Source organism: Pelodiscus sinensis, chromosome 26 (genome assembly GCF_049634645.1).
Source record: "Pelodiscus sinensis isolate JC-2024 chromosome 26, ASM4963464v1, whole genome shotgun sequence".
NCBI classification, from domain to species: Eukaryota; Metazoa; Chordata; order Testudines; family Trionychidae; genus Pelodiscus; species Pelodiscus sinensis.
Window position 1 is genome coordinate 14,747,620 of NC_134736.1, and position 23,807 is coordinate 14,771,426.

Here is a 23,807-nt window from a genome sequence, read left to right on the forward strand (position 1 = left end):
GGACATGAACTCTTGTGCAAGATGTTCTTGTGCAAGAAGCCGCCAATATAGACACAACCTTGTTGAGCCATGGGGGAGTGCTGCCTAGTGGTTAGAGCCCGTGCCTGGGTGTCAGGGAGACACGTGGGCTCCATTTTTGGCTCTACCTCTTTGCTGACCGTGGACGAGTCATTTAACCTGCCTGGGCCTAAGACTGCCCATCTGCCTGCACGACTGCATCTGAGGGCAAATCCTAATGCTTCCCTGGGATGTGTTGCCGTGGGGACTAAGGAGCTCGTCCCACTGACGTCAGGAGGCCTCTGACTGGTGGCCTGGGATTGCCTCATTCGTTCATGTGAGTGGAGCTCTTTGAGTTGCGTGGGGAGTCGGTCCTACGTAATCTGCCGTTGCTCTGTGCTTGGGAGGGGGCTCTCGGCATGGTGAGGACCGGAAGGGAACTTGCAAGTTCTTGCGTCGTTTTCTGCCTTCCTTTTATTCTTGCCGCGCCTTTGCCTCCCTTTCCTTGGCATCTCCCAATGAGCTCGTGCCCAGCTGTATGTCCGGGCACGTGTGGGACGCCGTGTCTCGGGGCCTCGCCCCTGGCCAAGCCAGGCAGACTGTTTGTAGCTTGGATCCAAAGATTAATACAATCAGAGTGAGCCATTTGCATTTGTGAATGGGGAGCTGAGGCTCTCGGGTTCTTCCCAAACCCTCCCAGCTCCCTGTGGGAGGCAAGTGCTAAAATCTGTAATTTTACCAAAGGGGAGAGTGAGATGTGGGAGATGGAGCCATTTGTTTAAGCTCACTATGTAAGTCAGTAATCCCTTCTGCTATAACCACTAGACCACACTCCACAAACAGAGTTGGGGACAGAAGCCAGAAATTTTGACTTCCACTCTCCTGACCTCTACGTCACACTCCTCCCAAAACTGGGAGCAAGACCCAGGAGCTCTGACCCCATTTCGCCCACCTGCTGTAACCATTAGACCTCACTCCCCTCACAGCCCTGGGAATCAAACCAAGGATCCAGATCCCGACCCCAGCCTCTTTCCTCTAGCAACCAAGGAAGTTCCCCCTCCGCGATACTGCATTTTCCCTCAGCTGGCGGGAAGGGCAAAGAGAACAGTTCGGTTTGCAGAGGAGGTAGAAGGCAGCCTGCTTGAGTGGCACGTGGTGCCCGCAACGGGCCTGTTTGAGTGAAGCTGATTAAATATGTTCAGATCTTCGTGGGCAGAAGCGGGGAGTCACCAAAAGGCTTTCATTTTCCATAGCCGAGCTGCACTCTTGCCCGTGTCTGCATGACTGTGAACAGAAACCTGGATGCCAGCTGGTTCGAAGGCACCTCTTCATCTCCAGCCTGTGGAAACGCTCCCTCTGCTGAGAACGGGGGAATTGGAGGTAGATGCGGAAATCAGCAGGAGCCCTTCCTTATCTGTCTGATCTCCTGCTGCGGAGTTAATAGTTAATATCCAAAGAGAGATTTTCCCCTGCAGCAAAACTTCTTTTAACCCCTCGTTCCCTTTTATTCAGCTCTGGTGAGGCCACATCTGGAGTATTGTGTCCACTTCTGGGCCCCCCACTACAGAAGGGATGTGGATGCATTGGAGAGGGTCCAGCGGAGGGCAACCAAAATGATTTGGGGGCTGGAGCACATGACTTATGAGGAGAGGCTGAGGGAGTTGGGTCTGTTTAGTCTGCAGAAAAGAAGAGTGAGGGGGGATTTGATAGCAGCCTTCAACTTCCTGAAGGGAGGTTCCAAAGAGACTGGGGAGAGGCTGTTCTCAGTAGTGATGGATGGCAGAACAAGGAGCAATGGGTTCAAGTTGTGGTGGGAGAGGTCCAGGTTGGATATTAGGACAAACTATTTCACTAGGAGGGTGGTGAAGCACTGGGATGGGTTCCCTAGGGAAGTAGTGGAGTCTCCATCCCTAGAGGTGTTTAAGTCTTGACTTGACAAAGCCCTGGCTGGGTTGATTTAGTTGGGATTGGTCCTGCCTAGAGCAGGGGGCTGGACTTGATGACCTTCTGAGGTCTCTTCCAGCTCTATGGTTCTATGATTCTATGATTCCTGTGCGGCGATAATTCCTGTCTGTCTGTCTGTCTGCCTCCTTCCTTCCTTCCAATGGAGGCTGTGCACGCTTTGGGGAGCTAGTGCCGTATATCACACCAGGATCAACTTGAGGGCCATGCAGACAAACGGAGCTGTCAGCAAACTTTACAGCTTCATATAAAACGTTGTGTCCAGGGCAAGGACAAGGTGGGGGGAGCGCCGAGCTTTGTGACAGTACGTGTGAGTGGAGACGGAGCGTGCCAGGTACCCCATGGGCTTTCTAACAAGGGGCGTGCGTGGGATGGCAGGTATGCACTGTGTGCACAGCCAGGATGCACTCTGGGTGTGTGCACGCAGCGGGAGTGCACTCTGCTGGTGAGCCCGTACAGTGGGTACGGATTCTGCGTGGCTGGGTGTGTACTCCGTGCGCCTGTAGGTTACGGAAAACAAGTGAAGCGCAGAGCCAGCAGGCTCTATAAATCCCAGGGGTAGGCAGGCCTGATTGATAGAGGCTGCCAGCGGGTGAGCTGTGGGAGCAGCAGCAGGTAGCTCTTGTTTGTGTCTGACCTAGCAGAGGTGAGCTGGTTTTGATGGCGAAGCAGGAAAATACAAGCGAGACCGAGCAGCGAGGACCTGGGCTTGTTATTTATTAGCGGGAGAAAGTTGCCCTCACCCCCACCTATTCCTTAGTACCTTGATCAATGTTCTGAGGGGTAGCCAGGTCTTGGCAGAGAGATAAGTGAAGACTGGAAATTACTACACTCAGCACTGCCGGCCAGCACCCTCCCCCCCGCCGCCAGCCCGGCTTTCCAGCCTGGGACCGGGGAGTCAGGAGGGGGGAGGGAGGATGAAAGGAGGGGGAAGGGGGCAGTGGAGGATGGGGTTTGTGCAGAGGCTTGTGAGTGAAGAGGCAGCACCGTTCAGGTGAGAGCTCGGTGCATTATAAATATCTCACTCTCCATCGTGCGGGTCTAATTCTGCGCCTTCCCCTCCCGCGTTTGTCTGGGATCGCTCCATGGGGTCTTAGTCACTCTTGCAGTCTCACCAGAGTGGTAACAAAAGACCCCGGGGCATCTTCCTCTTGCCTCACAGAGGCCCTGCTGATGCAGCACTGCCCTGCCAGACGTCTGTTACCTCACACTGCCACGAAATGAGGGTGAGCGAGCGAACCCTCTCCCCATCCATCCTGCCCACATCAGAACGGCCGACGTCAAATCCTGTTTAATTGGTTAACCGATGAAAAGGGAATGGGAGCAGGAACCCCTGGGGCCTCATGGTTGGAGCAGCTCCTGCCTGCAGTGGTGGGGGTTGGGAGGCCAGGTCTGCCATAGACAGGAGCTGCTCCAGCCCAGCCCCTCCCTGAGCCAGGCCCCGCTGGTTAACCATTCACATCCCTAATACTGAGTCAGACCAAAGGTCCATCTAGCCCAGTATCCTGTCATTGATGGACCTATCCTCCATTAACTTAGCTAGTTCTTTTTTGAACCCTGTTAATATCTTGGCCTTCAGCACATCCTGTGGCAGGGAGTTCCACAGGCTGACTCTGTTCCCCCCCCCCCCCCCCCCACACACACTTTTCCCACACATTCCCTAAGTATCGGAGAGGCTGATTCTAGCTCAGAGCTGTAATATCTGTTCTTCAGACAGTCCGGGAGGATTTGAACGCTCAGATAGGACAGTGCTTCCCATGCAGGTTCGAAGCCCCTTCCCCTAGGAACATTTTCTGCCCCACATGTTACCTGGTTTCCAAGCTAGTTCGTCCAAGCTGATTTTCAGATGGATCCAAAACATCAACCAGGATTTGGGTCACCCAGATCAAATTTAAGGTGCTAGTTTCAAAATCCACACTGGTTTGGGATAGGGATGTAAATTCCCATGTAATTAGTTAACCAGTTAAACGTTATGTTTAATGGGTTAACCAATTAAACAGGGCAGGGCGGGGGTGGGAGGAGGACAAGATGAGGGGTTGCTCCAGCAGGGAGTGAGTAGCTGCTCCAGCCCCGACCCGTTAACCATAACCAGCAAGCATCTCCAAGTAAGGGTAAAGCTTATTGGTTAACCGGTTAACCATTCACATCCCTGTTTTGGAACTGGGGTCTGTTAAGAAAAAGGTCTTGGGCCACCTGGAACTGAGTCAATGTGATGGCTCCGACATGTCAGAAATCCAGTGCAGAGTTACTGGTTTAGAAACTGGTTAATATTGGGGAAAGGACATTTTCCCAGTCCAGATCTCAGCCCCTCCGAAGCTACACCGGCAGTCGGTTCTATCCTGTGGCGTGGCTGGGAGAAAACCCTCGGCCATGTTTCAGCATGTGCTTTAGAGGTCTCTCTCTCATTGCAGCCCACACCCCTGATCTGGCTTGATGGCCCTCCGAAGTTACGGGGGGTAGAACAGAATCCAGCTTCCCCCCATCAATTGCAATGAAAGCAGGAATCAGGCTGCCAAGTGGGGGTGGCTCCTTTGCTGTTCTAGTTCCTATTCTTCTTTTCTTTCCTTGCCCTGCTGGGTGGAAGCAAGCCGCATTCCCCAGCCCAGCCATCTCAATGGCCAGCCCTGGCCATAAGCTGACAAAGGTCTGTGCGGCAATTCCGGCATTTCCAGAATTAACAACCCTCCCCGAGTCAGTGAACGGGAGCCTATATTCTCTTTGCACTCTGAGATCTCATGATCTTCACAGGGAGATTTGGGGCCTGAGGAGGACTGACTTTGGAGGAAAGAGAACTGTTGTTAAAGCACAGCATGGCAAAAGGTGCTGGAGTGGAGCTGGTGTCCTTGTTAAGTTTCTGGCTCCTTTGCCATCCCTCCTTGGCATTCCCTGGGCCCCCTCTCATTGCTATTATCCCTATCTGTTTGCCCAAACCCTGTACCTGGGATCCAGCTCCGGGACTTCTGCTCTCCAGTTTTCATTCAGCATATTATAAAAGTGCCAACTATGGCTTCTTCACCACTCCCAGAAGTGGGGTTTGTAATTAAGCCACAAAGTCATAGTCTTCACAACATCCTTTGGCAAGGAGTTCCACAGGTTGACTGCGCTGTGTGGAGAAAAACTTCCTTTTGTTTGTTTTAAACCTGCAACCTATTAATTTCATTTGGTGACCCCCTAGTTCTTATTTTATGGGAACAAGTAAATAACTTTTCCTTATTCATGTTCTCCACACCAGTCATGATTTTATAGACATCTATCATATCCCCCCTCAGTCTCCTCTTTTCTAAGATGAAAAGTCCAAGTCTTTTTCATCTCTCTTCATATGAGACCCGTTCCAAACCCCTAATCATTCTTGTTGCCCTTTTCTGAACCTTTTGCAATACCAATATATCTTTTTTTTAGATGAGGTGACCACATCTGTATGCGGTATTCCAGATGTGGGCGTACTAAGGATTTATAGAAAGGCCATAAGATTTTCTCTGTCTTATTCTCTAGCCCTTTTTAAATGAGTCTCAGCATTCTGTTTGCCTTTTTGACAGCCACTGTGCGCTGAGTGGATGTTTTCAGAGAACTACCCACAATGACTCCAAGATCTCTCTCGAGTGGTTAGAGCTAAATTAATCCCCATCATATTGTTTGTACAGTTGGGATTATTTTTTCCAATGTGCATTACTTTGCATTTATCAACATTAACATTCATTTGCCATTTTGTTGCCCAATCAAATGTGCCATATTTCAAACTCTTCCCTGGGGAAACACACTGAGTAAAGGCTAGTTTATACATGGAGTTGTGTGGGAACAGCTGCTCTTCAGTAACTCCACCTCGGAACAAGCCCTAATACGGATAGTGTAGCCCAGGGGGAGTTGAGATGGGCAGGACAGGTCTGATCAGATATGCGAGAATGACAGCAATGAAGTTGTTTTGGCTCTCAGGGCAAGTGACCATCACACCATACAGGGATGGAACAGCTCGGAAGGAATCGAGTCTTGCCTGGCTACATAATAATAATTCGTGTTGGTTAGTGAACAGTGCAAAGTTATTCATTCCTCCCCCTTACTCGGCATCCTGTGCAGCTCTGACGTCTTCACTCTGTGCTTCAGGAACCCACCTATCAAAGGCTAATGATGTTTCCTTTCTCCCATCCTTTGTCTGTGCACATTGAGGCTTTGGGAATCATAGAATCGTAGAACACTAGAACTGGAAGGGACCTCAAGGTTCATTAGGGAGGGGTGGAATCTCCATCCCCAGAGGTTTTTAAGTCCCGGCTGGACAGAGCCCTGGCTGGGTTGATTGAGTTGTAAAATATGAGGAGTAACGTTAGCTTGAACCAAGGGGTTTGGTTCGAACAAACGCATCCCGGCGCGCACTTCCTGGTTCGAATCAGCTGTGAGTCGAATGAGCATACTGGTGAGATCTTCCTAATGAAGCGCGGGATATTTAAATCCTCGCTTCATTAGCGATTTCGAATGCCTGCATTTGCACCCCTACTCCGAACTAGGGTGCAAGTGTAGACATACCCTCTGTGTGAGACGGATTGTTCCTTCCTAAGTGGAGCACTTTGCATTTGTCCTTATTAAACTTCATCCTCTTGACCGCAGGCCATTTCTCCAGTTTGTCCAGATCATTTTGAATGATGAAACAAGGACTGCCTCTCACTTGGTGTATGCACCGCACCTAGCGCAATGGGGCATTGCTCCCATAAATGCATTGATGGTCCTGTTAGCAGAGTTCTGGGGGACAGCGTCCTGGGAGCTAATCTCAAAGGCAGAGCCGTTGCTCCTCCACAGAACAGCTTTGAGCCCCAGGTCTGGCAGGGGTGGGGAACATCTGGCCTGGGGGGGCCGGATGTGGCCCTCTGCCTGCCTGGATCTGGCCCCCGAGACTCAGGACCCCCCCCCAACATTAGGGTGCCTGCTTTGGTGCTCCAGTCCCCCCGCTGCCTCCCTGTGGGGCTGGAGCATACAAAATTGACGAGGCCCCCCTAGGATCGGGTGTGTGAGAGGAACATGGGGAGTACGTTTCTTCTTCTCATTCAGGGCCACGCTGAAGGGTTTTTTTCCTCTTCTGACTTGTGTGTGGCTCCTGACTGATTTTCCTGTGGGTCAGCGGCCCCCGGCTCGAAGAAGGTTTCCCAGGGATCCAGAGACTGGGATGAATCCACCGCTGCTGCGTTCTGGCGGATATTAACAAGGCACCCCCTCCTGGCACAGGCATTAGGGCCTTCCTCAGACAACCCTGCTGCCACGCAGGATGCTGTGATAGCAGCGTGTTCACAGCCGCCCGTGCTGGCCAAAGGAAGCCGGGAGACATGGGTCTTATTCAGCTCTGGTGAGGCCACATCTGGAGTGTTGTGTTCAGTTCTGGGGCCTCCACTATAGAAATGACGTGGGCGCATTGGAGAGGGTCCAGTGGAGGGCGACCAAAATGATTAGGGGGCTGGAGCACATGACCTACGAGGAGAGGCTGAGGGATTTGGGTTTGTTTCGTCTGCAGAAGAGAAGAGTGAGGGGGGATTTGAGAGCAGCCTGCAACTTCCTGAAGGGGGTTCCAAAAAGGATGGAGAGAGGCTGTTCTCAGTGGTGACGGAGGAGCAGTGGTCTCAAATTACAGTGGGAGAGGTCTAGGTTGGATACTAGGAAAAACTATTTCCCTAGGAGGATGGTGAAGCACTGGGCTGGGTTCCCTAGGGAGATGGTGGAGTTTCCTTCCCTAGAGGTGTTTAAGTCCTGGCTCGACAAAGCCCTGGTTGGGTTGATTGAGTCGGGTTGGTCCTGCCTTGGGCAGGGGGCTGGACTCAATGACTCCTGAGATCTCTTCCAGCGCTATGATCTATGACTCGGGATCTGATGGGGAAAGAGAGGCAGAGGGAAAAGCAGCTTGTGAGCCCAAGAAGACTGCTTCCCCTTGCTGGGGGACTCCGGGCTTCTCGTCTTCGTGGAGCATAAGGCCCGGCCTTGGAGCTGGAATGTAAAAGGACGAAGGATCTTGAGAGATGAAATCGCCTCCTCTGTGCTTCGTTATGTGTACATCTTTGCTGAGGCCAGGGCTGTTTCCTGGCACCCTGGGGACCGAGCCCCCCTCCCTCCCTCCCTCCCACATCACAGGGAGCGACCGGCTTCAAAGAGCGGCACACGTGAGCAAGGCTGGGAAAGCTGCGGGAAGGACGGGAGGCAGGGAATGTGTTCAGACGCTGCCCATGTACGGTGGGCCGCCCGCCCCCGCCACAGCCACAGCCAAAGGGGCAGCAGGCTCTTTGGTTTGCTCCAATGCCTTACTGTCTACTTGGTGGGGTGAGCAGGGACGGGCTCGGCTTGTGGTCAGGAGCCGCTCAGAGAGGACAAGGAACTAGCTGGGGAGAAGCAGGAGAGTTCAGGATCATTTGGCCACCCCGGCACCTTCTCCTTCAGAGCCGGCTCCCTTCCCCAGACACCTGTTCTGCTGCTGAGTTCCAGCGAGGCTCAGGGTGGCAGACACGGGCCAGGGCCAGAGCGCTAGACTCTTCCCTGGTCGACACTAGGGCTTCATTTCGAAATAACCCCTCTAAAATCGAATGAATAAGCGGCACGTCCACACAACCAAGCCCGTTTTTTTGAAATAACAGGCCGCTTATTTCGAAATCTGTACGCCTGCTTTCCTCAGCGAGTTAGGCTTCTTGTGAAGAAGTGGTTTCGAAATAGCGGTAGGGCGGATGCGCCGCTGCTGCTATTTCAAAATAACTATTTCCAAGAGTCATTCAAACTAGTTACTCCCCAGTCCTCCCTGGGGTCTAGGTGGAGGTAGCCTGCCTACATTGACAGAGCCAGCCTCGGACTGATTTCGAGGCTTCCTGGTAGTGGGGCCACACTAGATCGATGTCGTTATCTCGGGAGTTATTAAATCGAGTTTTGTGATTTCGAAATAGTTTCCTGGTGTAGACGTGGCCTTTCTGGCCTCTGAGGTGGGTGGCTGATGCCGGCCTTTGATAGCGAGGCAGAGACTGCGCGGCGTCGGGACGAGGGGGTGGGGGGCGGGTCTGACTGACTCGCTGCGGGCTACAGCCGCTGGTATCGATGGAGTCACCCCAGGGATGCTGGGCAACTCACCTGGAACCCAGCGGCCGGATGCAGCTCTCAGAGAAGGCCGTGGGAAGACGCCCGCTGCCTGGCCAGTCCCACACTGAGGGGCGAGCAAGGCTGGGCCAGCTTGAGGAAATGGGGGGACATTCGGACTCCGCTGGCAGCGACGCAGCCCCGCCCACCCGGTCCTCTGCCCTCCTCAGCACGATCCCTGGGCCCCGCCCTTCCGAGCATCATGGCTGCCTGGCCCACCCCTGTCTCAGGAGGGTCGGAGGAAAGGAGGAGAGCTCGTCCCTGCAGTCCTGGCCCAGCTGTCCACAGGGAGGGCTGGGGGCTCAGCAATATTGCTGCAGTCGCTCGGGTTGTAAAACCCCGTTTAATTCGTTAACTGATTCAGTGGGGTGGGGAGGCCGCTCCAGCCCTGTCCCACAGGAGGGAGGTTGCTCCGTCCGCGGCTGCCCGTGGCACACTGACGCCGGCCCGACGCAGACAGGGGCTGCTCCGCCCGCGTTGGAGCATCCCCACCCGTGGCAGGTCCCGTGGAGCTGGAGCATCACTACTCCAGACCCTATTGGTTAACCATTCCCATCCCGAATCCGAGCGCCAAGTGCGTGTTCCCACGTCGCTGGTAGCGCCTCGGATTGTGTCGGTTTTTGGTTTAGTTTTAGGCGTAAGGAGGTGAAACCTAAATAGCATCAAAAAGCCCAACTCCTGCCCCTCCCGGGGACAAAGGAGCGAGTCTACGCGACGAGAAGAGATTGCGACCAGGCACTGTGAAGAGCGACCGCACTGATTCCACTGTGGCCTCGCGCACTGCCTGAGCCCCGGTGCTTTTCAAAAGCGCTTTCGGGCCCAGGGCGTGGAGGGAAGGCTTGGATTACACACTGTCTGCTTCCATTGTTGTCCCGAGATCTCCAGGCCCGTGTGCTTCACAAAGGTGGAAGGGAGCGGGGGGGGATTTTTGATTGAAACCGGCTCACTGGTCCATGGTGCAAACTTGTGTAGAAGGAGACAGGCAGTTAATCATCTGCATTCCCGTCACCTGCTTCGTCTCGGAAATGCCCCTCCAACTCCGTAGATCAGGAACCTCGGAATTTTATGGAAATGGGCCTCAGAGAATTGGCTGGAACCTTCCTTTCAGGGGACAGGTCAGGGGCTGCACACGAGCGAAAAGCAAAAAAACTCTCTCGGTCATGGCCCCTACTAAGAGGGAGAAAGACACGTCCCACGTTCCCCTCGATGCTGGAGGGGAGTCCGGAGCCTCGGGGGCCGAATCCAGGCAAACCAGGGGCCACATCCGGTCCCCAGGCCTTAGGCTCCCCGCCCCTGTTTACAGGATGTGTAAATGTGCAGAGAGAGGTAGGCCCAGGCCGGAACCCCGAATTCAAGCCTGCAGTATGTTTGAGCTAAACTCTGTCACTCCAGCCCAGCTCTATAACAAACCATATTCATTAATAAAGAGAGGGACACAGTAAATGTGCCTATGGGTGAATCCGAAGGGCATTGCTCCGTCTGTACGCAGTCAGGACGCCCACTGAGTTCAATGAGAGTTTGATGAAGCAAAACCTGAATAAAGCCATCGGGGTTTGCCCAGAGCGAAGCCGGGGGGGAGAGTTAGAAATAATAAAAACGTGTGCATGACAAGGGCGTCATTCATCTGAAAGCCTCCAGAGCAGCAAGGAAGAATTACCTAGTGGTCAGAGCACCACTCTGGATTTGGGAGGCCAGGGTTCAAATCCCTGCTTTGCCACCAACTTCTGGCTGTCCCCCTTTGCTCCTCCATTCCCCATCCATGAGACAGTGGCAGTGGCCAATCTCACAGGAGTGGGGGAAGGTGTTGCTATGTGAAAGATTGCGAGGTCTTGGGTACTGGGGTCAGATCCAGGGCCTAACCTAGATGAAGCACGGTGAAAATTGTCTGCTGCACCTCTGTGGAGCTAAATGAATAGTCACAGGGAGGGAATTGTTGCATGGGCGGGAAGGGGACGTGATTTTTCCAACACGCACTTAGACAGTGAGAGCATCAAGAACAGAAGTCCAATTCCCGGGCCTACCCCACCTAGCGGTACTGCGCCCTGAGCAAGGTTTGCTGGAACGGCAGTGCACACTCAACAGTGATTTTGGATCCTTCGTTCTGCCCGCTCGCGATGGAGGCTCACGCTGTTCGAATTCCCGCCAACGCGGATTCCGTGCATAGGGACCATGTGGTGCCTCTGCGTATGGGCCCAGGAGTCCCTCCTTAAAATGTGTCAATCACCCGTAACAGAGCTCGTCTGTCCCTCTTGCAGGGGGCAGCAGGCACTGTGCTAAGCTGAGATCAGAGTCATTGAGTTGGGCGCAAAGCGGGGGCAGAGTGTGGAGGGACACAAGACAGTGGCGGCAGAGAGGTGCATGAATTGAAAGCGTGAAGTTAGTTGTCTTCTGTGTTACTTGGATTATTTATTTCTTGGACTGTGATAGCACCTCCTATCCTAACGAGACCCCCGAGGATGTCTCAAAATTGCATTGACATGCCATACACTGGGCCCGCATTCTTCCTGGCTCCATTAACGACTTATGCTTCATTTGCTGAAGTTTCCCTGGGTCCCCTCTGTGGTACCTACTGCTCCCTTGCTTGGTGACTTGGAAGTTAATTTGCATCACCATTGCTGGAAAAAGTAACGAAGTTGCCTGGAGAGAATATAAACATGGCATCTGAGGCTGGGAGAACAGGAGATATTTTCTCTTTCCTGCTGTCAGGATCAGGAAACATCTAGCTCCCCTTGCTGTACCTCACCCTTAGTTCTCCTGCCCACCAGGAGATCTCTCAGGACAGTGAACAATAAGGTTATGGGGGCGGGGGAAGAACAGAGATTTGAAGTTTCCAAAAAAGTTTGAATTGGAATTTGGGCAAAAGTTGAAGGTTGTCACTCAGATGTCTTGTACGCACTTGGAAAAGGCAGCATTGGAGAGGATGAAGGGGCCCAAAGTGCCACTTGGGAATGGAGCGAGAGGCGCCCGAGCTAGGGAACGCTAAAATCATTAAGGAGCCTTTTTGGACTCCCTCGTGAATTTGGCGCAGGTAGAATTCTAGCCGAGACACAGCCCCGAGCAGAGAGGCAAAGTGCTGACGTCCTCCTCCTGGGAGACCCGAGCTACTGGGTCTCTGAAACTGCTGCTCTCAGCAAAGCTAAAAACAGCAGAAGGCCAGAAGGAAAGGAGGCGCCGGGGGAGCAAGGCCGCGCGAGGCGACGTGCTAATGAATCATTTTCTCCTTCCCCTCAGGTGCTCCGTGGATAACAGAGTCACCCGCGTGGCCTGGCTGAACCGCAGCAGCATCCTCTACGCCGGCAACGACAAGTGGTGCTTGGACCCCCGCGTGGTGCTCCTGTCCAACACCAAAACCCAGTACAGCATCCAGATCCAGGACGTGGATGTGTACGACGAGGGCCCCTACACCTGCTCCGTGCAGACAGACAACCACCCCAAGACCTCCCGGGTGCATCTCATCGTGCAAGGTAAGGCCCAGGGGAGGCAGCCCCTCAGCTCACTGCCTTGCTTCCTAGCCTTCCGTTTTCCCATCCCGCCTGCTTCCCTGGGGCTCCCCCCTCATCTCCCTCTTCCCGAACTGCAGCCTCTCCATCCCCATTCCTCCAGCTGCCAGCCTCACCCCAGTTCTCCTGCTCAGCCTGCCTCTGGCCTGCGCCCTGTCCAGTGGGGCCAGGCCGTCCAAGCAGGACTGAGCCAAGACCCAGCGTCTTGTTTTGTCTGAGAAAATGAGGCCGGGTTTGCCTGACTCCCTTTGAATCGTCATCAGGCCTCCGCCTCCGCCCTGAGACTCCGTTCCAAGCATGATTTTCTCCTGCCGGCGGGAAACCGCCAACCCCATTGTGTGTGTGGAGGAGGGGCGCGTGGGGCGTGGGATGTGGGAGCAAGGAACGGGCGTGGCGGGAGTGGATTGGTGCACTCTGTGCCAGGATCAGGGAGGACGTTTGAATCGCAGAGCTGCGTTTTCTAAGCGTGTACTCACTAGTGTGTGCATGCACGCTGCTCGGGCGGCATGTGCTCACCTGTGCGTCCATACATCCAACTCACAGTAGGCAACGGCTTTGCAATCTCAGCAGAACGAGGCAACGTAACAAAAAGGATAAACGTAAAAACCAGTAAATAGACTGGCAGCATTTTAAAGACTAACAAAACACGCAGAAAAGCTCCTGATACCATCTGCGTGTTCTGTTAGTCTTTAAAGTGCGACCGGACTGTTTGTTGGGTTTTAAGTTTATCTTGCACAGACTAACTCAGCTACCCCCCCTGAAGCTTTATAACAAAAAGGATTCTTCTCTTTTATCCTCCCTCCAGGCCTGGCATTGGCTGCAGGTAAAACGGGGCTAGTTGGGAAAACGGCCTTGTTTAGACCTTGCACCACCAGGCCCTCTTCTTGCTCCCTCACAGTGGGCTAGTGTGATTCATAGAATCATAGAGCTGGAAGAGATCTCAGGAGTCATTGAGTCCAGCCCCCTGCTCTAGGCAGGACCAACCCAACTCAATCAACCCAGCCAGGGCTTTGTCAAGCTGAGAATTAAAAACCTCTAGGAATGGAGATTCCACCCCCTTCCTAGGTAACCCATCCCAGTGCTTCCCCACCCTCCTACGGAAATATCCAACCTAGACCTCTCCCACTGTAGCTTGAGCCCATTGCTCCTTGTTCTGCCATTCGTCACCACTGAGAACAGCCTCTCTCCATCCTCTTTGGAACCTCCCTTCAGGGAGTTGAAGGCTGCTCTCAAATCCCCCCTCGCTCTTCTCTTCCGCAGACTAAACAAACCCAAATCCCTCAGTCTCTCCTCGTAGGTCATGCACTCCAGCCCCCTAATCATTCTGGTCACCCTCCACTGGCTCCTCTCCAATGCATCCACGTCCTTTCTATAGTGGGGGCCCCAGAACTGGACACAACACTCCAGATGTGGCCTCACCAGAGTGAAATAAGGGGGATTCGATCCTATGTCAGCCTCCTGGAAGGACCAATTCCCCTTGTCACTGAAATGACACGAATCTCAGCCTGGCCAAGTCCGTCTCCTTGACTGTTGGTGCTTGACCCGAGCATTCACTCCGATGGAGTCGTTCTAGTTGCACGTAGCGAGTGGCAGTCCTCTGCTGTTCGTCTTGGCATAGCCAGACTTCCCAACACAGCTGCCCCATTCCAAGTCACCCTTGGGACCTAAGCAAGCATTCCAGGGACCCTAGAGCATGAACATGTCCCTGTGGGGGTGTTGCTAGCTCCTTCCAACTCTCACAGAGACACTTTCAAGCTCTTCCTCACCCAAGGAGGCCAGGAACCTGGGCAAGGAGGTGGGGCGGCTCCATGCCCCCAGAAGGGGCGGGGCCTCAGGTAGAAGGGGCGGGGCTGGGTCCTGCAGCCACCACTGCTCCTGCAATAGCAGCAGCAGTGGCCAGGCCCTGGGTCATCTACTCCCTTTGCCTCCCACTGTCCACAGGTCTGTCATCTTCCCAGTCGCACGTTGGGGTGTGGCTCTGGAAAACACTCACTTTCCAAGGTCACTTGTTGAGGGTCGTCCTTTTGCTGCTTCGTCCGTGCCCATTCCCCAGAACGGGTGTGCTGAACAGGCGCGGGACGGGTGCTCACATATGCGCCTGTGCAGAAGGAACCTGCGTGGGGGTGTGCACTGGGCAGGAAGGCGTGGGCCCGGTTTCGTGTGTGCAAAACGTCACCGCCTTGGTGGGGATGAATGGAAAACGTTGAATCCTTTGCTAGCCGGCTTTTCTCTGTGACTTGGAGGGGAGCCCTTTTAGCATGGCACACCAGCCTGAGTATTGGAATCTCATCTCGGGCTAATTTTCAAATGCTGATGGGTGTATTGATTTGGAAACAAGCTGGGTTAAAAAGGCATTGGTCCTGTACACAGAGTTGCGTTGTGCTAATCCGCTGTCAATATGCTGGGGCTGAGTGTTATTGACAGTCTAATGAATAGACCACCAAAAAGAGTCCAGGCTTTTTTTCCTCCCTGCTTCTCCTTCCTTTTAAAGCAATCGGGCACACCCAGACTTTCCCCAGCTGTCTTAACTGTGGGGTGCATTGTCACCCCAAATTCTGGCCCCTACCAGGCCTCAGCTCCTGCTCGCTTGCTCCCTGTAGGGAGCTATTTCAGTCTTGTGAACACAACCCTTCCAGGGGCTGCCAGGGAGCCGGGAAAGCTCTGTTTCTTCGTAGCATGCTGCCTCCTCTGCCGTAAAAGGCCTTGTAAGACAGCATTTAAGAAAAGCGACTTTATCTCAGGGCTGGAGCTGGGCCGGGAGACAGAGACTCCCCCTCATCTGGGGTTGCATTTCCCTTAGATTCCACATTTGCATGGTAGAAATCAGGGGAAGGTTAAAGGTGCAGACAAATCAACCTGGGTGATATTAGCGCTTCTCCATCTCTTCATCAGCGTCCATGGCCCTAGCCGAGTTGTCTTCTTGTCGCTAGAGCAACTAATCGCTCCCTCCCCCTTTGTTTGGTGGAAATGAGTTTCCCCACTCCTTCCTGGGTCCTGCTAATCTGCAAATCCTGCCATTGTTTGAGAGTTAATTACCTGCTTGCGGAGTCGCAGGCTGCGGAGCTCAGGTGGAAGGGGAAACGCTGGGATTTTGCCCAGCTGTGGAAAGCCAGCGGCATGGAGCCAGGGATGCGCTGGCGCGGGGCGGAGGGAGGCGGCCCCGCGAGCCTCTCCTCAAGGTGTGCATGGTGTAGATAATGGGCCCATCGGGCCCCCGGCGCATTCCCGCCGCCTTTCCTCGCCTTAGTGCGTCGCTTTCGATTCAAACACGGAACTCTGCCCAGTTCATTTTCCTTTGGCGGCAGGCGCCCCTTTTCATCACATGAGAATAAGAATAATTTCTAAGGTATCTTCTCCTCCCCCCCTCCCCCGGCTCTGGTGTAAATCAGGGCTAACCCGTTGCAGCCCGGGGTTGTGAAAACAGTGTACGTGGGGAAAGAGGCAGGCCCTCCCCATCTGGCCGCTCGGGCCCCAGACCTCTGGCTGGTCTAAGGGGGATTGTAAAAGAACCGAATGCGTCATTTGTGCCTGGCGTGCTGCCTGAGCAGGAGTGGAACCTGGCGCCCTAGCACCTCGCTGGGGCCACCACGTACAGCACTATCGACCGCCCCTTCCCCCTGGCTGGTACGGCAAGGTGCCCACTGCCCGGCTCTGGGGCCGGCCGAGGCAGAGGGGTGGAGAACTGCAGCGACGCAGGCCCTTAGGCGGGCCCCAGATTGCAATGGGAGTGGTTCCTCAGGCCTGGCTCACCGGATTTCACGACAGGCGGTGTTAGCTGCTGAAAGACCTGTGGGACCAGAGGCAACCGGCAGGGATCTGGTAGCATGGCATGACCCCAGGGAAGACTGTGAAGCAATCACGCCAGGGCACCCACTCAACACCGAGACAGCTGCTGGTGGGGGGCCCTGCTCTGGACAGGGCCACTACAGAACCAGATGAGAATATCCAGGTACCGCCTCCCTCGCCCCCAGGAAAGTAATTCCACTTAGACAGTCTGAACGGTAACCAGCCAATTCCCGTCCAACGTGGCAGTCTGGCCAGGCACTGGGATAGGGATGAAACAATCATAGAACTGGAAGGAGCCTTGAGAGGTCATCAAGTCCCAGCTTCCAGTGTCTCACGCTCCCTACACACCATCCACCCATCTAACCACCCAGCCATCCTTCCCTCCATCCGCCCATCTACCCATCCATCCTTCCTTCCACCCGCCCATCCACCCATCTAACCACCCAGCCATCCTTCCCTCCATCCGCCCATCTACCCATCCATCCTTCCTTCCACCCGCCCATCCACCCATCCATCCACCCATCTAACCATCCACCCTTCCCTCCATCTGCCCATCCACCCATCCACCCTTCCTTCCATCCGCCCATCCACCCATCCATCCGCCCATCCACCCATCCATGCTTCCCTCCATCCGCCCATCCACCCATCCACCCTTCCTTCCATCCGCCCATCCACCCATCCATCCACCCATCCACCCATCCATCCTTCCTTCCATCTGCCCATCCACCCATCCATCCACCCAGCCATCCTTCCCTCCATCCGCCCATCTACCCATCCACTCTTCCTTCCACCTGCCCATCCACCCATCCATCCTTCCTTCCACCCGCCCATCCACCCATTCATCCACCCTTCCTTCCATCCGCCCATCCACCCATCCATCCGCCCATCCACCCTTCCTTCCACCCGCCCATCCACCCATCCATCCACCCATCTAACCATCCATCCTTCCTTCCACCCGCCCATCCACCCATCCATCCACCCATCTAACCATCCATCCTGACACCCACCCATCCATCCTTCCTTCCACCCGCCCATCCACCCATCCATCCACCCATCTAACCATCCATCCTGACACCCACCCATCCACCCTTCCTTCCATCCGCCCATCTACCCATCCATCCTTCCTTCCATCCGCCCATCCACCCATCCAGGCATCCATCCTTACATCCATCCCGGGCTGGCTTTCCTTTTTCCTGGTGAGTGCTCTACCATGGCTGCTCTCCAAAGCCCCACCCATACCCTGCTTCTTCCCAGAGGTCCCATCCTCATTCCATCTCTTCCTCCCTCCTCCGCCCTCTCCCTTGAGGACCCACCGGCCCCTGGCTCCTTTCTGCCCTCCCCTGAGTGCCTGCCTCCACTCAACAAACACTTGATTGTCAGCCAGGCCAGGGGCCATGCCGAACAGGTGAGGCTGGTGGGTGCTGAGCATGCCCTAGTATTTATCCTATGGTTACTTGAGCTCTGGAGCACCCACAGAGTAGGTGCCTTCCTCCCTCCTTTGCTTCCTTCCTTCCTCCCTACCTCCCTCCAAAGCTTGTTCCCATACAGGCATATATCTGGGTAAGTCTCTCTGTGGCTGCCTTTGTCTGCACAAGGTTACCATCCCGTGACTCTCTTCTTAGCTCTGCCACTCCAAGCTTGCGTCCCTTGCAAAGTGCCAGCCGGGGCACCATGGCGACCTGCACTCAGATAAACAAGCTCATCTAATGCAAGCCCCCTCCCCTCCAACCCATCTAATAAGCGATTCCTGCCACTGCACTGTTTAGTATGCAACAAAACAAGGCCCCAGAGCCGTGCTCGGGATGCTTCACGGAGGCCGAGTCCTTCCCCTGATGTAACGAAGCCTTTTCCTGGGGCTCGAGAGGAGGGACGTGAGCGTGGCCACGTTGTTTTTATTAATGTTGTGCCAGTTTACTTTGGACGTGGCTCCCGGGGGGACGAGCAGGAAAAGCCACCCAGTGCACTCGTTACTTTGGCGTAATGGATTTATAATGCGTGTCAGAGCTGGGGCTACTCTTGGAAAGGGGAGAGGTTCAAACACAGGGCTTGCGACCTACCCAAGGGGTATGGATGGGGAGTGGGTCAAAATGGCTGTCTCTTCTGCACTGCTGTCGACATCTAATTAACCTCAGCTAATTATCCCCAAGAGAAGGGCTGGTCGTTAGCAGCTCATTAGTGTGCATGACTTATTCAAATGCCTTTGCCACTCCTCTGCCCAGCCTGGAGTTCCTTCAGGCTCCTATTGACAGCAGAGCTGTTCGCTCCCAGTCAGCCTGGCTCAGACTCTGGAGTCCCTGTGTGTGTCATCTGCAGAGGGGCCGGAAGAGGGCGCCCCAGAGAGGCTCGGCAGGCCAGGACTTTTCGATGGTGAGCCCATCGTGTTCCGGAATCAAAATATGTGTGTATATCGTTTTAATTAAGTCTCTTTAGATCATGACGTTGTAAAGATAAACGTTGGGTGTTTTTCCACATGGTGGCTTCTACCTGAGTCTGCAAAGATCCTGGGACAATAGCACTAGAGAGAGAACACCCACTGTGAACTTCCCCGTTTACCTCAATGACGTGTTATCTCTTAACCCTAATGATGGCAGCTGAAATGTTACAGATATTGGCAATTCCATTGGGGAAATCACAAAGATGAAGAGCAGTGACCTTGTGATTGTCTCAATTACTCTGAGGGGCAGTTCATTCTAGCATTGCCGGTGTGGAGGGGAGCAGCCTGTTTTCTGAACCTTGGGGGAAGCAAGGGAAGCAATTTAAAGGGTTGTATAAGAATCTGCAAATAACCCTGGACTTCACCTTTCACTTTCTTCAGGGTGTCCTCTTGCCCTTGTCTACGTTAAAAATGGGGTGTATTTGGCAGACCCATTAGCTTCTCATGCTAATTACCACCTGGTTAAACACCACTCATCATTTAATGTAGACAAAGATGACGATGTTTAAAAGGGTATTCGCTGGACCTTGTCAACCTCATGGGAGGTCAGAGTTGGCTGCAGACAGCTAATTGGTAAAAGAGCATCAAGCTAACCTGCTATAAACACCTTTTGGTAACAGGGCAGCCCACCAATTTGCAGGACAATGGCCTATTCTACATGAAACATTTACATTGGCAGAGCTATTCCTCACCCCTGAGCATCATGGTCCATCACAGCTACCCTGACCTGGTGCACACACAGCATTATGGGCGCAACCTAACTACCAAAACGCAGGGAGATGGAATTCCCCTTTCCATCACGTTAGGCTGCGTTTCGACCTGATTGCCTTCTAGGATGAGGTAATTGACTCTGTGAACATGGGGAAGTTGGTGGATGTGACATACCTTGACTTTAGCAAAGTTTTTGATACGGTCTCCCGCAGTATTCTTGCCAGCAAGTTAAGGGAGTATGGATTGGATAAATGGACTGTACGGCAGACAGAAAGCTGGCTAGATTGTCGGGCCCAACAGATAGTGATCAACAGCCCGATGTCAGGTTGGTGGTTGGTTTCAAGTGGGGTGCCTCAAGGATTGGTTCCAGGCCTGGTTTTGTTCAACATCTTTATTAATGACCTGGATGAGGGGATGAATTGCACCCTCAGCAAATTTGCAGACGACACTAAGATATGAAGAGAGGTAGATATATTGGAGGGCAGGGATAGGATCCAGAGTGACCTAGACAAATTAGAGGATTGGGCCAAAAGAAATCTGATGAGGTTCAACAAGGATAAGTGCAGAGTCCTGCCCTTGGGATGGAAGAATCCCAAGCATTGTTACAGGCTGGGGACTGACTGGCTAAACAGCAGTATGGCAGAAAAGGACCTGGGGATTACAATGGATGAGAAGCTGATTATGAGTCAGCAGGGCGCCCTTGCAGCCAAGAAGGCTGATGGTATATTAGGTTGCATTAGGAGGAACATTGTCAGCACATCTAGAGAAGTGATTATTCCCCTGTATTGGGTGCTGGTGAGCTATATCTGGAGTACTGCATGCAATTCAGGCCCTCGCACTACATAAAGGATGTGGACTCATTGGAGAGAGTCCAGCGGAGGGCAACCAAAAGGATTAGAGGGCTTGAGTGCATGGCCTATGAGGAGAGGCAGAGGGATTTGGGCTGGTTTAGTCTGCAGAAGAGAAGAGTCAGGGGGGATTTGAGAGCAGCCTTCAACTTCCTGAAGGGGATTCCGGAGAAGATGGAGAGAGGCTGTTCTCAGTGGGAACAGATGGCAGAACAAGGAGCAATGGTCTCAAGTTGCAGTGGGAGAGATCTAGGTTGGATATTAGGAAAAACTATTTCCCTAGGAGGTTGGTGAAGCACTGGGATGGGTTCCTTAGGGAGGGGGTGGAATCTCCATCCCTAGAGGTGTGTAAGTCCCCTCTTGACAAAGCCCTGGCTGGGTGGATTGAGTTGGGGTTGGTCCTGCCTTAGGCAGGGGGCTGGACTCAATGACTCATGAGGTCTCTTCCAGCCCTAGGATTCTATGATTCTACGAGGAGCTTGCGGTAGCATAGCTACGGCTCCGTATCGATATCGTTGTGGTGCCCATCTTGTAAACATGGCCTCACCTAGAATGTTAAGTTGCCAGCAGGTGCGAGCAAATATTTTCTAAAGATGTGTCTGCAGTAAAAAATGGTTTGTTCTTATCTTGGGTTAGTGAATCCCCTATTCCCTGAATTGAGTTAAAATAGCAGGGAAGACACAACTCTGGTTTTTACTTGAGTTAGCAACTCAAGTTCAAGCTGATAGAGCAGCCGAATTTTGAACTCACGCTACTAACCCAAGTTAACAGCAGAGTCGCTGTGTGTTCACCAGTGTTGTAAGCTAAGACAACTAATCCATGTTAAGCAAACACTTTTTTTTCTGCAGTGTAGACATACCACAACACTCAAGGGCAGACAAGGCAGTGTACAGTATGTGATAAATACTGAAAAATAAAACTGAAAAGAAGGTCTTCATTTGTCACCTGGAGAGCCAAGCACCATCTAGATCATCCCTGACAGGTGTCTCTAACCTGCTCTTAATTTTATCTCCAGTGATGGAGATTCCACAAACTCCCTAGGCAATTTATTCCAGTGTTTAACCACCCTGACAGTGAGGAAGTTTCTCATAATGTCCAACTGTGATGGGGTGGACTAAGCCCCCAACGCCTCCTAAAAGAGATTGGAGGCCTTGCCACACACCACCCCAGCAAGAGGAGCAGAAGAGAGGTCCTCCAGGCAGGATAGAGTGGCTGCCTCCACAGTGTCCAATCAGGGCCCAGCAGACTCACTGGGGCTTGACCCAGACAAATCCATGTACTGACTGAGAGACCAGCAGCACTCTGGACAGCTCCGAGTGCAAGCTCAACGTCAGTCCTGGGTGAGGCCCAGGTCCAGTGGCTGAAGACCAGCCATAAGCTGCTTAGAAAAGTTGATAGCATCTTGGGGAAGTGGCCCCGGCAACAAGGAAGTGGCAGAGAACAGAGACTCATAGCAGGCACCTGCTACTTACAGGGTCCCTGGGCCAGGACCCAGAAGAGTGGGCGGGTCTGGGTCCCCCCCAGCAGCCACAACAAGGGGGACAAGAAGAAGCCTAGTCCCAGGCCATATACCAACATTTCCTCTGCCACAGACAGCCAGGCATGGAGCTTACCAGACACCCCTCGGCCACAGAGGGGAGCTCACAAGTGGGCAGACCCCCGTACACCAACGTGAACCTCCCTGGCTGCAGTTTAAGCCCGTTGCTTCTTGTTCTATCCTCAGAGGCCCAGAAGGACAATTTTTCTCCCTCCTCCTTGTAACACCCTTCTAGGTACTTGAAAGGTGCTACCACGTCCCCTCTCCATCTTCTCCTTTCCAAACTAAACAAGCCCAGTTCTTTCAGTCTTTGTGTTTGTAGTAGAGTAGTGCGTAGACACCCCAGTCATGGACCCGGGCTCACTTGTGCTAGACACTGTACAAAGAGAACAAAAGTTGGTTCCCAGCGCAAAAAGTTTGCACCCAAAATAGGAAGAATCGTAGCGACGTAGAATTGGAAGGGACCTCAAGAGGGCGTCAAGTCCAGCTTGAGGCAGGACCAAGTAAACCAGGTCTTAAGAGTTCCACTTACTCAGAGTCTAGCGGGGGGACCCTGGCCTGCCTACATCAGTATAGTTCCATCAGGGCACGCTGATGAAGAAAACACGTCTAAACGCCGTTATGTTCACCTGGGCTTCCTTGCACCCTCTTGCTGATGTGTAACTTACACATTGCTTCTGGCTCGGTCCCATAGGGTGAGATCTGCAACATCCCCGTTATTTCCATGGCAACAATATGTAACATCATTGGCTCGGGATTATGAATGTGCTGCATTTGAACTAGGCTGGGAGAGGAAGAAGTTTTTCCTTGAAAATGTAATTCTCTCCAATATTCACTCAAAGAGAATTTGGCTTGAGCACGGGACGGGCAGCTAGGCACCCTGGAGGACTGCTCCTGACTCTGACATTGTCTCCCTTTGTGGCCTTGGTCAAGTCACTTGACCTCTCTCCAAATCAATTTAGCATCCGTGCGATGGGGATAATACTCTTCACCTCCCTCAGAGGGGAATTACAAGGATTAATTAGTTGATGTCTGCAAAGTGCTTTGAAGATGGAATGTGCTATGCGAGCACTGGGTGGTGGTGTTAATTATATAGCCAGTGGGGCGGGTGGGGAATATAGAGCTTGTATGGAGTGTAACTCCTTAGCCCAAGTGTGAACAGACCCCCAGCACCACCAGATCTGAGCTGCTGTCTGCTGCATGCGCTCCTCTGTGTTGTTAGTTCTTTGCGTGCAGTAAGTGGAGCCGTTCTGTGATTCTTTCCCGGTGAATTGAGGGAGAACTTGTCTTTCCTCCTGGGCCCACGGTGTGGACGGGGAATTGTGGGAAGGAACTGGGGAACTGTCTGCACCCCGGGATTTAAATCTTACTCAAAAGACTCCAGAGAGTACACCGTGTGGGACGGAAGGCAGGAAGATGACCCTGGTGGCACGGGGGTTTGAACCTGTGACGTTAGGCATGGCCAGCCTGACCCGGGGGACTCAGATACGTCCCTTCCAGCCCACAGTCCATGTTCCTAGGCTGCATAGGCCTAAGTCGGCATCGCTGGTCACACTGCAGTGCCTCGCATTGATTGCAGTGGGCCCGCCCCCAGGGTAAAGTGAGACTCAGCGTGCACAAAGGGGGCGAGGCTAGTCCTGTGTCTCAGACGTGCATATCCCACCTCCCCTAGCGACCTTCGCCCTGCGCCGCCTTGCTTCATGCTCCGCCGCTCTGTATGCCCAGGCAGCCTCTTGTCCTTGATGGCCACACCCCCGGAGCACTTAAAATGCCTTCTCCTGGCAGCGGTTGAGGGGGCCTCGGACTGTCACTCACTTTTAAGCAAGGTCATTAGCATCGTCGCGCCTCATTGTCAGCTGCCTGGACCGGCGGGGCAGATTCTGCCTGAGGCGTAACAGCAGATGCTCCTGGCGCTCCTTGGAACGGTATTTGCCCCACCGGCCCTG

General features: G+C 53.4%; 1 protein-coding gene across 5 annotated transcripts in view; it reads left to right on the plus strand.

Annotated features, from left to right (window-relative positions):
* NTM (neurotrimin) overlaps positions 1-23,807 on the plus strand; it is a 738,537-nt gene that overhangs the window by 575,498 nt on the left and 139,232 nt on the right. For all 5 annotated transcript variants that reach the window (XM_075909354.1, XM_075909355.1, XM_075909353.1 and 2 more), the window contains one exon: positions 12,277-12,509. In XM_075909354.1, coding sequence (XP_075765469.1) covers positions 12,277-12,509 — 233 coding nt within the window. The remainder of the gene's footprint in view (positions 1-12,276; positions 12,510-23,807) is intronic.